This window comes from Pagrus major, chromosome 20 (genome assembly GCF_040436345.1).
Source record: "Pagrus major chromosome 20, Pma_NU_1.0".
NCBI lineage: Eukaryota > Metazoa > Chordata > Actinopteri > Spariformes > Sparidae > Pagrus > Pagrus major.
The window spans coordinates 23,012,111-23,027,975 of NC_133234.1; the positions used below are offsets into that span (position 1 = coordinate 23,012,111).

The 15,865-nt window shown below is 42.5% G+C and overlaps 1 protein-coding gene across 1 annotated transcript in view; it reads right to left on the bottom strand.

The window, feature by feature from the left end:
- etv4 (ETS variant transcription factor 4) overlaps positions 1-14,892 on the bottom strand; it is a 40,509-nt gene extending 25,617 nt beyond the window's left edge. Inside the window, exons 1-4 of the mRNA XM_073489264.1 lie at positions 14,710-14,892; positions 14,098-14,188; positions 13,899-13,946; positions 5,962-6,015 (exon numbers count right to left, since the gene is read on the bottom strand). Coding sequence (XP_073345365.1) covers positions 5,962-6,015; positions 13,899-13,946; positions 14,098-14,188; positions 14,710-14,766 — 250 coding nt within the window. The 5' untranslated portion in view covers positions 14,767-14,892. The remainder of the gene's footprint in view (positions 1-5,961; positions 6,016-13,898; positions 13,947-14,097; positions 14,189-14,709) is intronic.
- Between the last annotated feature and the right edge of the window lie 973 nt (positions 14,893-15,865).

Genomic DNA, 15,865 nt, shown 5'->3' on the forward strand with positions numbered 1-15,865 from the left:
TCAAAATTTTTTCTGCTGATTTTTTTTTTTTTTTTACTGATTACTTGAAAATGACCTGAATTTCTTTTTTGTCCTTTTCTGTCAAAAAAAAAAAAAAAAAAAATTCTCCTGCATTTTTTTCATGCGTTAAAATAAGCGGCAAAATAATTTCCACTTCCGTTTTTTTTTTTTTTTTTTTTTTAAAAAAAGGCGAAAACATTTTCAGGAGGAAAATTTTTTTTTTCAACTCCTGAATTTTTTTTTCTAGTTTTCACACATGGTCAATTATTTTTCTTTTTTTCATGCATGAAAAAAAAAAAAAATACTCAGGATAGGTGATAAAACATTTAAAAAAAAAAAAAAATTGTTTGAGCAGAAAAAAAATTCAATGTGTTAAACCAAGTGGAATTTTTTTCCACACGTTTAAACAGATGACAGAAAAAAAAGAAAAAAAAATTCACGAACTTACAAAGATTATCCTGGCAAAACCAGGTCTCAAGTCATAAACACACGAGAGAAAACACTGTAGATCAGACTTAGAAAAATGGATCACCAGAAAAAAAAATCTTGGCCCTCTGTGCTTCCGTAAATTACACGCCTCCACAAAAATGTTGTCGCTGGATAAAGGCTGGCAGAAAATAGGCTGGTACCTCTCATAGGTGTTGTAACTGATAGAGTAACGTCCCTCAGCGCGATGAATGAAGGTTCACTCCCCTCAACTCAATGTGCTGCCTCAGCCAGTCTTTCACAACCAGCCCATTCATAAAACTGCCGGGCTGAAGTTTGTGTGTGTGTGTGTGCATGTGTCACCAGGCCAAGTGTGTTTATGTGTGTGCATGAGTAAGTGGATGAGAGGCTGTCAAAAGAAATCATCTGTACATGAAATCAAGCATTTTACTCGCAGGGAAAACAAAACAGCGCAACAAACACAAGCCCGGCCTCCCCAGAGCGAGCGAGCGAGCGAGCGGTATCCAGGGCATATCTGGCAGGCACCTGGCTGTTTTTGTGCACTTTGTTGCATAGCAGCTGTATTTTGGAAAGTGGCGAACACAGAGCTGCATGTTTCTCTTCTGGGGAGAGAGGGAGTTGGAGAGGGAGGGGTGCGATTCAGTCCCCAATCGCCCCATGCTCCAAATAGGGCCTGATTGGGCCAGTTCTGATCCAGAAAAACAACCCAAACAAGAAGAAGGCTGTGAATTCATGACAAAGCAGAACACGCAGAGCCAGAGAGACACACTGCTGGGAGAGCCGAGTTACTGGAACCTTTCCCCTCTCTTCTTACTTTATGTCTGTTTCCTCTCTTCACTTGTGTCTTTCATTCTGCAACTTTTTTGGGTTTCGTGATTAACCATTAACTCTTTCTTTGAGCGTGAAAGCTGAACATGACCTTCCCGTTTCCCAGGATTTGCTTGTTTTCTTTGTCTGATGCAATAGTGCACCGAATATCACAGGGCCCAGACACAACAAACCAACATAGAAAAACTGGCGGCAACGAAGGCTTTACTGTTGCATCGCCTCACGCTGCACTTTAACACACTGCAAAGACTACAGCCAGCAGCTAACTGCACGAGAGCAGCTCAGTCGCCAGGATATAATATTGCTGCAAACCATAAATAAGTCCAACATTTGACATTTGTACCAAACGTGGCGGTGTTATTCTGAGCCACGTTGGAGTCACACCACGGGATATTTTTAAGGAGACCTTTGGACGTTTTCAGCCATTTATGTGGCGTCAAAACCGCCATTTTTTCACAAGAAGTTGGACCGTCTCCATCCGTGATCGTGGCAACAAAATAGGTATTTTAAGCCAAATCAGGATTTTTTTTACCCCCCTGACCATAACCAAGTGGTTACCAGAGAATAAGCACAGAAAAAAAACTCCAAAAGGGAAACTGGAAGACGGAGGAATGCGGATATACAACTCTGGCAAAAATAGTCGAGAGGCCGAGATAAAATGGTTGAAATCATGGATACTGTTTCTCTTGTCATGCACTGATTCACTTCAATGGTCAGCCAATTAGAGAGGTGTTTCTCGCTGGCAGGGTCCGCCACCGATTCTACATGCTCAGTCTGCCAAAAAGCCGCCAAAAAGGGACGACTTTGGTCGACGCCTGGACTGTCAGTTGGACAAAACAAGCAATTCAAAGATGTGAACCTGGACTGGGAGGCTGCGAGAACGTTTCTCACAATGTTCTGGCATTTTATTGATCGATAAAAGAGGAATTAAAGCTGTGGGACGAGTATGTTAAAATACAACGTCTTCACATTCAAAATGTCTGAATTCATATTTTCATAGGTATTTAATACATTTCAAACATGCAGGTGAAAGGAGTCCCGGCGCCCACTGCTGAAACTCACTGAAACTCACTACATTTCCACCATGTTTGAATTTTGTGCAAAGCTTCATGAGTCTTTGAGGAAAGATTAGGCCTTAAAAAAATAGATTAATTTGGCAGAAGAGGAAGAAAAATAATAATAATTGTGCAGCGTCACTGCAAAACACAGTACAACAGTAGAAAAAACTGAATGAAAGGGTGGAAGATCCAATAAAAATCAAACAGAGGATGCACATTTTGACAAAGCATGTCCTCTTTTTCTTCCTCCTCCCTCCTCTTTTCTTTCATTCTCTCCTCTTTACCAAACTTTGCTCAGTGAAAAGCACTGCGACGGCGCTCTATGGCCACAACTTCCTATATAATTACTGCAAGGCACAAAACTAAACAATCGTCCCACACAGCTCCGAAAATCGCTGGATTAGTTCACATCTTGGAACACTCAATGTGTGCAGAGAGAGGCAGAGAGAGAGAAAAGGGAAAGGGGAGGAGAGGAGGAGGACGAGGAGGAGGTGGAGGAGGGGGTGGCTGTCCAGATTTTTAAATTCGACTTAGTTTGTACAGACACAGGAAGGGAGGGAGGGGTTTGGAGTATCCACTTGGAGAGGAGGGGGGTGTCGGAGAGGAGGAGGAGGGGGTCTGTAGTACTGTAGGGCTTTTTTATGAATGAAGACCGAAGGAGAGCAGCGGAGGACTGAGAGAGAGAGAGAGAGAGGGAGGGAGGGAGGGTGAAGGAGAGAGAGCGAGAGGGAGAGAGAGGGGGGAGGGAGAGGCACACTTCCTCTTACGCACGCAGGGAAGAAAATTTATGAATGGGTCACATCTCTCGAGCTGCTCCAAGTGTAAACAACATACTTGGACAAAGAAGAACGAGCTCTCGGCTCTCGCTAAACGCTCCGACCGAGGCCCCTTTTTTTTTTTTTTCTTTTACTGTTTCCTGACACAAAAAGGCAAAAGCAGCGACACGTTCAAACTCTTTTAATTAAGTATCGCTGCGCTATAAATTTGACTGACACCTCCATGTGTTTCTTCCCCCGCAGGCGGTTAACAGACAAAGGAGATCAGTCCGACAGCCCAACGTCAGGAGAACATAACCCCCGAAGGTGCCGTCAGCTCCCAAAACCAAACATGAATCCTTCTTTACTTCAAGACTTCCAGTCACATTATGAAAAAAACTACAGTCACCAATGGCTTGATTACTTTTAAAAGGAGCAGTTCACTAAAAATCTAAACTAGTTATTCTCTTCTCAGCAACATGTCGATGGAAAGGAAGATGAAGTTTTACAGCAAAACAGCGTTGCAGCGTTCTCCTAAACAACTGAAGTAGATGGGGACTTGTTTTAAAATGTAAATAAAACAACTGAAGATGAACACAAATTGGCTCCACACAGCCCTGAGATCCCAAATTGATTTAAAAAAAACATTACTTACACCATTTTTTAAAGTAGAAATCTTCTCTGTAGCTGCTAAGCTAAAAATCGTCACGCACACTCCCTGTGAAGTGGCTCAACCACAGGTTGAGGGTGTAAATAATGTCCTTTCAAACCAATCTAGGATCTCAGGGCTTCCTGAGACTTGGATTACAAGGGACGTGTGGAGACATAACATGCTTTTTTATTTAAAACAAGTCCCCATCTACTTCAGTTGTTTAGGAGAATGCTGCGATGCGGTTTTAATGTGAAGCTCCAGAAATGTCTACAAAGCTTTCCATCGGCCTTTTGGATGAGTAGATAATGACTGAATTCCCCTTTTTTGGGAGTGAACTGTTCCTTTAATGCTTCCAATCACATTACATGACTACAGCCTTATCACCGACGGCTCAATTACCTTTAAAACACACACACACACACACACACACACACACACACACACACACACACACACACACACACACACACAGGCAGGTCAGCAAGTACATAAAAGTTTTGGTGTTTGTCTAACCTTCCCTCAATGGCAGCCTGCAGACAGAGCACGCTTGTTAGCCGTGAACGGAGGGAGAATGAACCAGATGAGATAGATTTACCAGATGTGCAGGTATTGCACAATCCCTCCTTTTTGCCCCCCGCCTGCTGTTCCCTAATCTAGCATTCCAACATGTCCCAGTGTTTTCACGTCTCTTCTTCTTTCGCTGGCTCCCTCTTCCTCTCCGTCACCGCCACGCCCGAGCAGGTAACGACCTGACTCAGTAAACAACAATGTTTAATTTTTACCAGGGCGCCGGTTTTCAATGCAGGCCTCAATTATATTCCGGTCACCTGGGATTAAGGCTTTATGCTGCTTTTTTTTTTTTTTTTTTTTTAAACATGCTAGAGTTTCCAAAACAGGTGAGTCACCTGTTTTTAAAAAGGAACAGCAGACACTGAGGAGGCCTTTTCTGGGAAAATATAAGGCTTTGTTTGGTTTTAATAGACCACATACAGCACAGAATAAACACAAAGATGAATATATTTATAGACGCTTGTCAGCTTCAATTTTTCACTGAATAGAGATGCTTGAACTCAACTCGGCGGCCATTGACTGTGACCAGCAGGGACACTGTCTGTCAACGCGGGAGTGTCTCCGCTGCATATAAGTGAGCTGCCCGTCAAACCGAAGCCCCCGTGACCCTGCAAATCACACCCTGGTCAAGCGTTAGCAGAGGCCTGACAGCTGATTGGCTGACAGGTCAGGGGGTTAAGTAGACATGGCCTCCGAGTGCCCCGGGGCTCATCTGCACTTCCTCCCTCGGCATTGTGGGCCAACACAGAGCGACAATGTTGCACAGGGCATGTGTCACCGAGGAAGGCCGAGCGGTCGTGACTCGGAGCTGCTCAAATCACATGATGTTTACACACAAAAGGACGCATGGGCTTCAATGACAGGAAGCGCCTTTGACTCGGACTGAAAGCTGTCAGTTTTAAGTTTGGGGATGAGATTATTTTCTCTTTTTCCCCCCAATCGGTTCAGTGTCATTGCTAAAGACGGGGGAAGCCTGCAGTGTGTTGAATGGGAGAGGAAAAAAAAAAAAAAACTGTTTGTAGAGCGACACGTCCTCCCACCCAGATCCTGACTCGCCATTGTTGAGACACAACAAGAAAAAGGGAAAGTCATTCAAATAGCTGCTCAGTTGTGCAGCCCAGGAATTTGCTTTTCCATTTTACACCTTCCGACGTGCACAAAGGGCCATCTTTGTACCTGCGCCCTGAATTTCCTTTTTCTTTTTTTTTACTGGTTTCCTGGGCCGTGCCCATTCAAGCTTTTCAAAGGCATGCAAATGGATGACGGCAGCACATCCAAATTCACTCCATGATGACTGGCTCATTAGGCCTTCTGTTTCTGCATAGCTCTGTCTGCCAGAGAGATTACTGTAACATCAGCGGGTTACAGTATCCCCACCTAAGCCTCTGGCCGTGTCACAGCCAAGATTGGACGGTCGGTTTTTCGTTCCTCGCTGTCTCATCACATGCAACTGTGTCAAATCTGAGAGGAGGCTGACAATGTCCATGTGCAGCTGTGCATGCTGCATGGATCAATGCATGATTGAATAAACTATATTAAAAAGAAAGATCTGATCTGTGTCACATATGATCAGGAAAATCTGATTTTCGGCGCAGTGACATGGACATGCGTGCATGGAAAGGACACAGTAAGCTGAAAGAGGATTACTCACAGTTCTCGGAGTGGAAATCAGGAACAAATTGCTCGTCACTGTCAGGAACCTGAGCTGAAATGAGAAGAAAAAGAAAGAGCAACGGTGACTTAAACATCATCATTATTATATTTCAGGCCAAATCTGACCTTTCTCCATCTCCTCTCCTGACTTCCTCTTTCTGTTTGACTTTTTCTCTCCTCTGAAATCTGAGTCAGAGCCGGCTGAGCTTCATTCATTCGACCATTCACACCAGAACTTTGAGCTCAGGCCTGGGTCATATAACGGTATCATATTGTTATTGTGATAGGGCATAAGTGTTGTCTTTTCCTGGTTTTAAAGGCTCCATTACAGTAAAGTGTTGTCATTTTCTGAACTGTTCTTCTTCTTGTCTTTACCGGTTTGGTCATTACATCCAAATTACTGATGATTATTTATCAAAAAACTCATTGTTTTAATATTTTGTAAAAGTACCAACAGTCATCCCTACAATATTCTTGCAATATCGATATTGAAGTATCGATATAAAGCAAAAAAGAGACATGTAGTTTCACTCTTAACTACTCAAACTGGTCAGACATCTGTACGCCACCAGTCGAGTCTGTTCCACCAGCTTTTAACCAGTTTCCTTTTATTTCCATTATTGAAATCCAGACAGACTAAACAGGCTGTTCTGGCAGAACAAGTGAAGAAATCTGTCAAGCGCTGTGACGAACCAGCTCCTCTGATTCAACCCCTCTCCGTCCCAAAGTGTCTAACAAATCGAAAAAAGTAGTCTGGATTTCGTCCGCTGCGTGAATGAGGAATGGAGAAAAAAAAGACTCAAATCCAGAGAGGTGAAGGAGCGGAACAAGAGCGAGTCAAGGTTATAAAGCACCGCGTGGATCTCGTTAAATGGCGACAATCAGAGGAGGGTTGGTGTGTTTCAGGAGAGGCTACAATGATTTGTAAAAAACAGATGAGTCAATGCAGCGATGCGGAGCGTGTGTGATATCTTGATCTGAAACATAATGAGCTGCAGTGGTGTACGAAGTCAGTGGCCCCTGATTGGAAAACGCTCTCACAATGAAACTCATGTAGGATCAAACTGAAACAGCACAGTCAGTGGTGCCAAGCCCAGGTGCAGCGGAGCTAGACAGACACTATTGTACAGCCCTTTTTTTTTTTTTTTTTTTTAGGAATCCAAACCCATTCACAATTGTCCGTTCAGAGCTTTTGGACATTGAGTCACACAAACAGGTTAGAAAAGCCCGAATCATTCGCCTGCCAACACCCCGCAGAGGGGTGAGGAGGTCAGACTCACCCACAGAGCCGCGGTTTGATCGCCGGCTCTTGAATTAACGACCGAACCTCTGAATCTACCAGCAACCTTTTTATAATCTGGCTCCGCTCCAGCTTCCACAAGGTTTCTGGGGTTTTTTAAAAGTGTTTCCACCGCTGGGGGACTCACACTTACGTCATGGTACAAGCCAACTGGTAGGGGAAAAGTTGATGGGGGATCATTAAATATCATGAACTCAATCAGGGGCGTAATGGGCTGCAAAACAAAGTGGCACCATGCAGCGGGGAACTTTGGCACCGCTCGCTGACTGCAAATGGACACGGGACGAGGACTCTTGCAGAATCCACCATGACTCGGCACCAAAAGATGTGAACAACCCAGGGCTCGTACAGCTTTTTAAAGAGCATTTTCTTGGCAATATATTGATATTATATCGTCATCGTGATGTGAGACTATCGTCCTAGATTTTGGTTGCACAAGTGTTGTCTTTTCCTGCTTTTAAAGGCCAATTTTGTGAACTTACCAGACTGTTCTAGTTGTTCTAATACCTGACTTTACCAAAATAGTCATTATATCCACATTACTGATGATTATTGATCAGAAATCTCATCCTGTCACCCCTACAATATCGTCGATATCAAGGTGTTTGTCTTGATTTTGTTGCCAAGTCCTAACATCATGAAGTGCATTTGAGGAGATATTGAGGTTCCCAGGTACTTTCAAGGCACATGAAAACAAAAATTTCCAGACTCAAAGCCTTTTTCATCACATTTAAAGGTGCAGTGTGGTCGGGCCATTAGGTTGAACATTATAACCAAGTAAAGACCCTTTGTCTCAACCTGACCTATGATGGCTGCAGAAAAGTGTGTACGGCCCGGTTTCTGCTGCAGAACCACTACTGTAGAAACACGGCTGACACAGCAGACTAAAACCCTCAGTAATTCTTAGTTTCAGATGATTATACACCAATGTTTTGATTATTATAGCACATTTCTTCCAATAGATCCTCTTAAATGCATCAGAGGCGTCTCTCTAATCGAGATCATCTAATTCTCGCTCATCTCAAGGAGATAAATATGACAAATGGGATCATTTAATTTCGAATGCTGAAAGGATTTTTTGGTTTACACGAGTGGTTGTGTAGAATAAACACCAATTACTTTAAAAAATCAAGCATTTTCCGAGGAGTATATCTGAAATCAAGCATATTCCTGATATTGAAAACAGATTAAACAGTTTAAATCAAGCAGTGAGACGATAAATCTGACCCTGCATTCAACCTCAACGGTCTCCTCTCTCCTCTCTCTGTGTGTGCTCATCCTCCATTTTCAGTTTCCAGTCGATGATACACAACACAGAAACCAAAACTCAAGACAGACACAGAGCTCCAGAGACACCAGAGAGAGGACAAAAAGAGGAAATAAGAAATTCAAATCCACTTTCGTGTCGTCACACTCCTCCTTCCTGTACAGAGGAAACCGGATGACGGCGTTTTGGAGCATGTTCAGATAAATTACATCGATTTCTTATACAACACAGCATCCTGCGGCTTACTATACCATAATAATATTACCCCCTTTTAACTTTTCAGACCTTCAGCCTCAGGGGGGGAGAAACAAAGCTGCTGAACGAGACAGAGCAGCCGCCAATATTTAGTTCTGCACATCCAACAATCAATCTTTTCTTGCTGGTTTCAACATGTCCAGAGCGGAACACGCTGGACCTCATAAAGACGCAGGAGGGATCAGAGCATCAGACGTTATCACGACGCTGCCGTGCGCTCGCGTCTGTGCGCTTTCCTGTGTGTGTGTGTGTGTGTGGATCTGATTCGTTTCCAGGAACACCTCGTCGGGGGCTTTGAGATGCAAGTCAGCACAAGAAGGAAAGTGTGTTTATACGAGCGCAGACGCATGTTCTCCCCGATGCTTCCAGGCACCTTGAATGACTTTTTTTTTTTCTCTCAGTGGGAGATCCTGGGAGGAGCGAAGCCGCTTCAGTCATATAAACCTGAAGGCCAAACTGAGACAAGATGTGACAAGCTCCTGAACTCTTGCCATTCAACGCTTCACCCCCTTTTTTTTTTTTCCCGTCTCTCTCTCTCTCTCTCTCTCTTTTTGCTTCCGCTCTCCTTTGGAGAAAAAAAACTCCCTCCAGCTACCCAGCTTTTACAATCTTGGTGAATCCCTCACAACTGCAATCAGTCATGATAAGGTCTTTAATTAATGCAACAGGAAAGGAGAGGTCTAAGCCGGGGAAGCTGAAAACAAGCCCGTACTTAGGGTTAAATAACACTTTGATAGAGTTACACTTCCATCTTTCTCTCCTGGCCTCCTTTTTTTTTTTTTTTTTTTTTGTCTAGTTCGCTCGATGTGACTCAACAATAAGCTTCCAGTAAATCTGTAAAGTCAGGACATAACATAATGTCGACTTTTAAAGGGTTAGTTCACCAAAATGACCAAAAATATATACTTTCTTATCCGCCTCACAGACGTGTGCAGCCACGCAGACAGTTTTGGTTTTATTTGCAAAGGTTTTAAAGTTTGGAAGAGAATGAAATATAGTTTGTGGTGTTTAAATATATAAAAATAATATGTGATGGAATGTAACCAAGTACATTTACTCAAGTACCGTACTTGAGTACAATTTTAAGGTACTTGTACTTGAGTTTTTCCAATTTTGCAACTTTATACTTGCACTCTGCCACATTTTGGAGGCAAATATAGTCATTTTTACTCCATTACATTCATTTGATACTTAAGTTACCAGTTACTTTACATATTACATGCTGCATCAGAGCCAAAGTAGCACATCTTTCATTTTTATTTGGTATTTCTTTAATTAATTAATTAATTCAGTCATTGTGATCATCAGAAAAAGGCTGAATATCAGATCTGATACTCTTACTTTGACTTTTTTCACTTTACTTTTGATACTCAAGCACATTTATTGCCATAAAATTACTTCTGATACTTCAGTACAATTTATAACAGTTGAAGATTTTTGCTCCAGTACAATTTATAAGGGTGACATTTACTTTTTCCAAAATAATATTTTAAAATGGTGTTTAAACTTCAACTCAAGTATGACTTCTGGGTACTTTTACCAACACTTTTCAAAGCTTTGAGCACCACAAGTTAAACTCCATTCACATACACTGTAGTGAGTTGGTGGCTTAAATCTCAGCCTTGGCGAATAAATCAAACTCATCCTGCTACAGACTTTATACCACCAGATGTAAGTGGACAAAGTGGGCTTTTTTTGGTGAACTGAACCTTTAAGTGTGGCCCTCACAGTGAAATCTGAATACAAATAGGGCTCCAAACTTTGAAGCGACACCCATTGTCGCAGCTTTATTGGCCCTTGCGTCTTTGTCTGCGGGTGTGAAGTGAACTTGCTGGTTTCTGACGCTGCATGTGAAAAGGTGAGAAAGCTAACGTGGACGCATCATTGTCTGCCACAAACAGGCCGGCCGGGGAGGAGGGGGCTCGACTTAAGTGTCTGGTCTTCACTCAGAGTGACGACCGCTTCCACCTCATCTCTGATTGTAACCGCCTCACTTCCTTAAGTTTAGTTTACTGACCTGCTGTGAAGTCAAAGTCTGCGTATGACTCAAAGTCAATACCGGGACTAGTTGTTACTGTTTAAAGGTGACATAATATTTCTAACTAATCCGCTTTCACTCCTGATGACAGAGCAGCACCCAGACATGTCAGGGTAACTCACTCTCATTTCATGAGAAAAGCATTTACATAGAATATAAAATAACCTTACTTTAAGATCCAACTGCTGAAAACTAAAAGGGTATAAAGGTAACACAAATAATTCACCAATTAAAAGGCTGAAGGCACATCCTCTCAAAGATTAACCATAACTTTAAAATGCCCTCAGACTTGTTTTAAGACGTCTCTGCTTGGAATAATACTTTGCCTTACATGTTTTTCCACAGAGAGTTCAATTAACAAAAAAATCCTCACATTTAATCTTCTCCTTCTTTCTCATTAATACAAATCTGAAATCTATGATCATCAAGTTTTAAGCTACTACAAGGAGTTTTTAACTGGTTTATGAAACAGCCTCTATATGACCGACATCAGCAAGAAAAATTATTTCTTTAAAAAGGGGCACAACATTCACAACAAACTCAATTTACAATATTAATGAGGTAATGATACAAACTCAGAAATATTTATCATAAGTGAATAAACAAGAAGGTCCCAGAACAGTGTTTGAAGCTAGAAAGGTGGCAGGGTCCGCCACATATAATCAAAGTAAAACAGCATGAAACTGTGTCGTCTTTTAAAGGTCAGTCACTGAAGTATCAGTCAGTGAAAATCTTTCTCTTCCGATTTAAAATTTCTTCCCCCAAAACTACAAAGTGCACCTTTAACTATTTAGTTTTTCTTAACGCCTGCCACCAGGTCTGGGCACAGACTGTCAGAGTCTGTGTTTACATCTTCCCAGGCAAAGTTAGAGTGAGTAGTTGAAAAGAAGCTGGAGGAGATTTTTTTAAATTGTATTTTCAACATTATATGTTGTGGCTTTGATGGTGGAAACACTGCCACTTTTGTCCACAGGGGGCTCCAAACTCAACAAAATATCAAAGTCACCTGTAGTAGCTCTAGAAAAAATTAAATACGAGTCACAAGATGTCTCACATTTCACTAAAAAGTCCATTCTCAGTGTTCAGCTTTTCCACATCACACTTGTATACGTTGCACATTGGACCATGATCCCTTTCCAAACTCTTGGTGTCACAAAATCACCTCTGCAGCTGATGATTAACAAAATAGGGGCCGGGCGACATGGCCTTAAAATGATGCACAATATATATATCTCAGTATTTTTAAATCTCCCCAGAAACACTTCATGAATGCGAGGACTGGGCGACAAAATCAAATATCACAGCATTTTTGACAAATAGCTCAATATCAACCAGGAGAAAACAACACGTGTCATATCACGATGTCACAATATCCAAAATCAAAGGTAATATATATAGTTTCATATCACGCTAACAATATAACATCAAATATATCTATAATAGTATCTGTCACGTCACAAAATCACTTTTGAGAGCATGAAGGTGAAAACAGCCTTTTGCACAGTGAAGCTCAAACATCCAAGTGAAGCAACAATAAGCAAAATCTATTTCCCTCTGTCGCAGGAGGACTTTCAACAGGATTTATCAGCTTGATGTGGTTCACATTAAATGTCAAGAATGAGTGGCATTTCCCTTTAAACCTCCACATCAAAAGCACATCAAAGCCTCCGACACAACTGAATTCACACCTCCTGGTGCAGCTCTCCTTTCTACTGGCAGCTTTAAGCGCACTCGGCCTCTCCGTCCCGCCACTGTTGTTGCTCCAGGTTTTCGCACAATGACTCACGGGCCCGTGTTGTTTCCCTCCTCTTGACGTACGGTATAATTACTCTATTAGGGCTCACATCATCGTTGCACTTATTAAGTCTACTAGTTGACAATTGCCTCTGACTGGGCCTCATTTCATTGCTATGTTGCCTTTGAGTGACACAAGCCAAACAGCCTGTTTGTTTGCATTGGCTGCTGGCTGGCACGCATGCTACATGCCAACATGGCCAAAATAGGACATGCTCAAAAAGCTAATAACGTCCCGTCTGTGTTCTCTCTGGACCCTTTTTTTAAACTGTTGTATGTTTTATGAGCATGTGTGTTGCATCAGAAAAGTTTGGGGCTCTCGAGTGAGATTGAGCAAAACTCGAGGAGGTCATGTTTTTCACCAAAGCCACATTCATGATGAACACAGGACTTGTTATAAAATGCTGTCAATGGACGACAGAAGTTAAAGGAACAGCTTGTCCCAATATGAAAACTCAGGCATTATCTCGTCAGCCTCGTGCCGATGGAAAGTCAGGTGAAGTTTCGTAGTCCGCAAAACATTTTTGGAGCTTCACAGCAAAACAGCACTGCAACATTCACAACTGAAGTAGATGGAGGATTGTTTTAAAACGTTAAAAGCAACTGAAAAGGAACATAAAATGTCTCCATCCAAAGTAATCCAAGTCTCAGGAAGCCCTGAGATCCCACACTGATTTGAAAAGATAATATTCACAGTAGCTACTTAGCTAAAAGCGCTACCCCGTCTGAAGCGGGTGAATAAGCTCGACCGCGTGTCAGGAGTGTGAATAACGTCTTTTCAGATCAATTTGAGATCTCAGAGCTTCTCAAATTGATTTGAAAAGATGTTATTTACACCGTTGTTGCACAGTCGAGCCGCTTCAGACGGGGTAAGCGCTCACACTTTTAGCCTAGCAGCTACAGAGAAGACGTGAAAGACGTCTTTTCAAATCGATTTCCGATCTTGGGGCTTCCAGAGACTTGGATTACACAGGACGAGCCGTGCGGAGCCATTTTGTTTCTGTTTTTTTAAGGTTTTAAAACAAGTCCCCATCTGCTTCAGTTGTTTAGGAGAACGCTGCAACACTGTTTCACCGTGAGGCTCCAGAAACGCTTTGTGGACTCCTGACTTTCCATCAGCAGGGAGGTCGAGCAGATAACGACTGAATTCTGATTTTTGGCCACACTTTTCCTTTAAGAGCTGAATAAAATGGGACGTATTTGTTGCATTCATTAGGTTTCTGTGTTCACCAATCTTTCCAGACAGACTCACGAGGAAAAGGAAAGTAAAAAGCAGCTCACCTTCTGTGAGCCATGTCTCTTGGAGTTGGCTTAAATCCTGGAAGAGGTCTGAACAGAAACAGAGAAAACAGTAAACAGTTAAACGACAAGTGAAGATAATGCACTAACTCCAGTCTCAGCCTTGACATCCCCCCCGGGGTTCATGATGTAAACATGCGTCATGTAAAGAGACCAAGAGGGCCAACTTCTACTACTTTACCTTCAGATTCCTGAGGGGGTAATTCTGTGTCCATGTATTTCCTTTTCGCTGCCATCAACAGTCTATTTAGGGGCCCATTTCCATGCGACTTCTGCAAAAACACACAGATGTGAACAGAGAAGTGAGACGCAGACTCCAAAAAGAGTAATGCCATGTTTAACGTGGACACAAAAACATGACGATTTATACTAATTTGTACGCTTCACGTGAAGTCTGCTGCAGCTACAAGCACACATTTCTCAGTTGTGGAGGCATTTCTGGTGGAAGAAACCAAAAAAACAAACAAACAAACGCGCTGTTTGCGTCTGAAGAAAGTGACCATTTGGCGCACACTCAGCCAAACTGTGCCACGGAACAAACCCCGCTGACTAACAACAACAACCAAAACGCAGCACATTGCTCTGCTTCACTTTGTGCAGATTTGTGTCACTTATGAAGTATTTTTTGTATCGCGCACACAGCTGCTGCTGCTGCTGCTGCTGCTGCTTCGGCACAAAAACTCGTGCAGGACGCGACGCGGAGACATCGACACACACACACACACAAGAGAAGGAGAAACACAAAAAGCGCAAAGCAAAAGGAAAAAGCATTGAAGTTAACATCCATACGTACATTTGCTAAAGTGTAAGGCACTTGCTGGTCCAAATATCCATCCATCTTATAATCCATCCGTTAACCGTTTGTGGTCATTTAGGCTGAGTTGAGTGAGATCCACGCAGCCTGCAGGGAGAGGAGGGAGCTGCTCGCTGCTTGTGAATGGAGCTGCGTGGAGGCTGCATGCATAATGAGCTCCATTCACAAAAAATGCCGAGGGGAAGTGATGGCGAGTGATTACCCAGCGGGCTGCTGCCCTCTTTACAAATCTCTTTTTTTTGTGTGTGTTTGTTTGTGTGTATGTGTGTGACAGACATTACCTTTAACTTCCAGGTACTTTAACACCTCAAGAAAACTCATCTACACTTTTTTTTTTTTTTTTTTTGTGCGCAATAATTCACATTTATTTGGTGGATTTCTGCTCTTTTCTGTTTTTGTTTTTTATTTCGTTTATTTTTAAAAGCAACATGTCCACCGGCTCATAAAGTCGTGTGTGAGTTATGAGTGTTATTTAGCATGTCTCATGTTTTTTGGGCTTTTTGCCACGTCTGCCCCGGACTGCCAGGCTCCACTTTTCCAGTGACGGGAAACAGATGTTGTGTAGTTCGAGTCCACAGCAACACAAACTCAAAACCTTATTTCGACGAGAAATAAAATCAAACAGCAGACACACGCAGTTGGAGGGAGTTTATATTGAATTTTGGTGACTTTTGGGCGCCAGCTGTGCTGTCATTTCAGCCCCAGACTTTTTTTTTTTTTCAGTAAAGCAGGGAGACTCGCTCTTCTCGCTCGGACCAGACTGAGCTCCACGATTGGTCCATTTCCTCTTTCAAGGGCTCGGATTTCTTTGCCTTTGTCCTGCATGAATACACTGACTTATGAATGAAGTCTCGGTTCAAAGCTGCGAGCCAATCAGAAGCGAGGTAGTCAGAGCTCCTAGCAACCAGAGGCGGAGCTTCGAGCAGCAGCGAGCCAATCAGAACCCGGGGCAAAGCTGTGGGCTTTTTTATACTGGATTTTCCAGTTGTTTTTCATTCACAAAAAGAGAGAGAGGGAAAGTCAGAAAAAAAAAAAAAAACTTCCATTCATAAAAACCTGCCCTGGCACGACAGTCCTGACATGTTTTCCTTTTTTCCGCCCTGACAAACTCAAAGAACTTGTTTACTTCACTTCA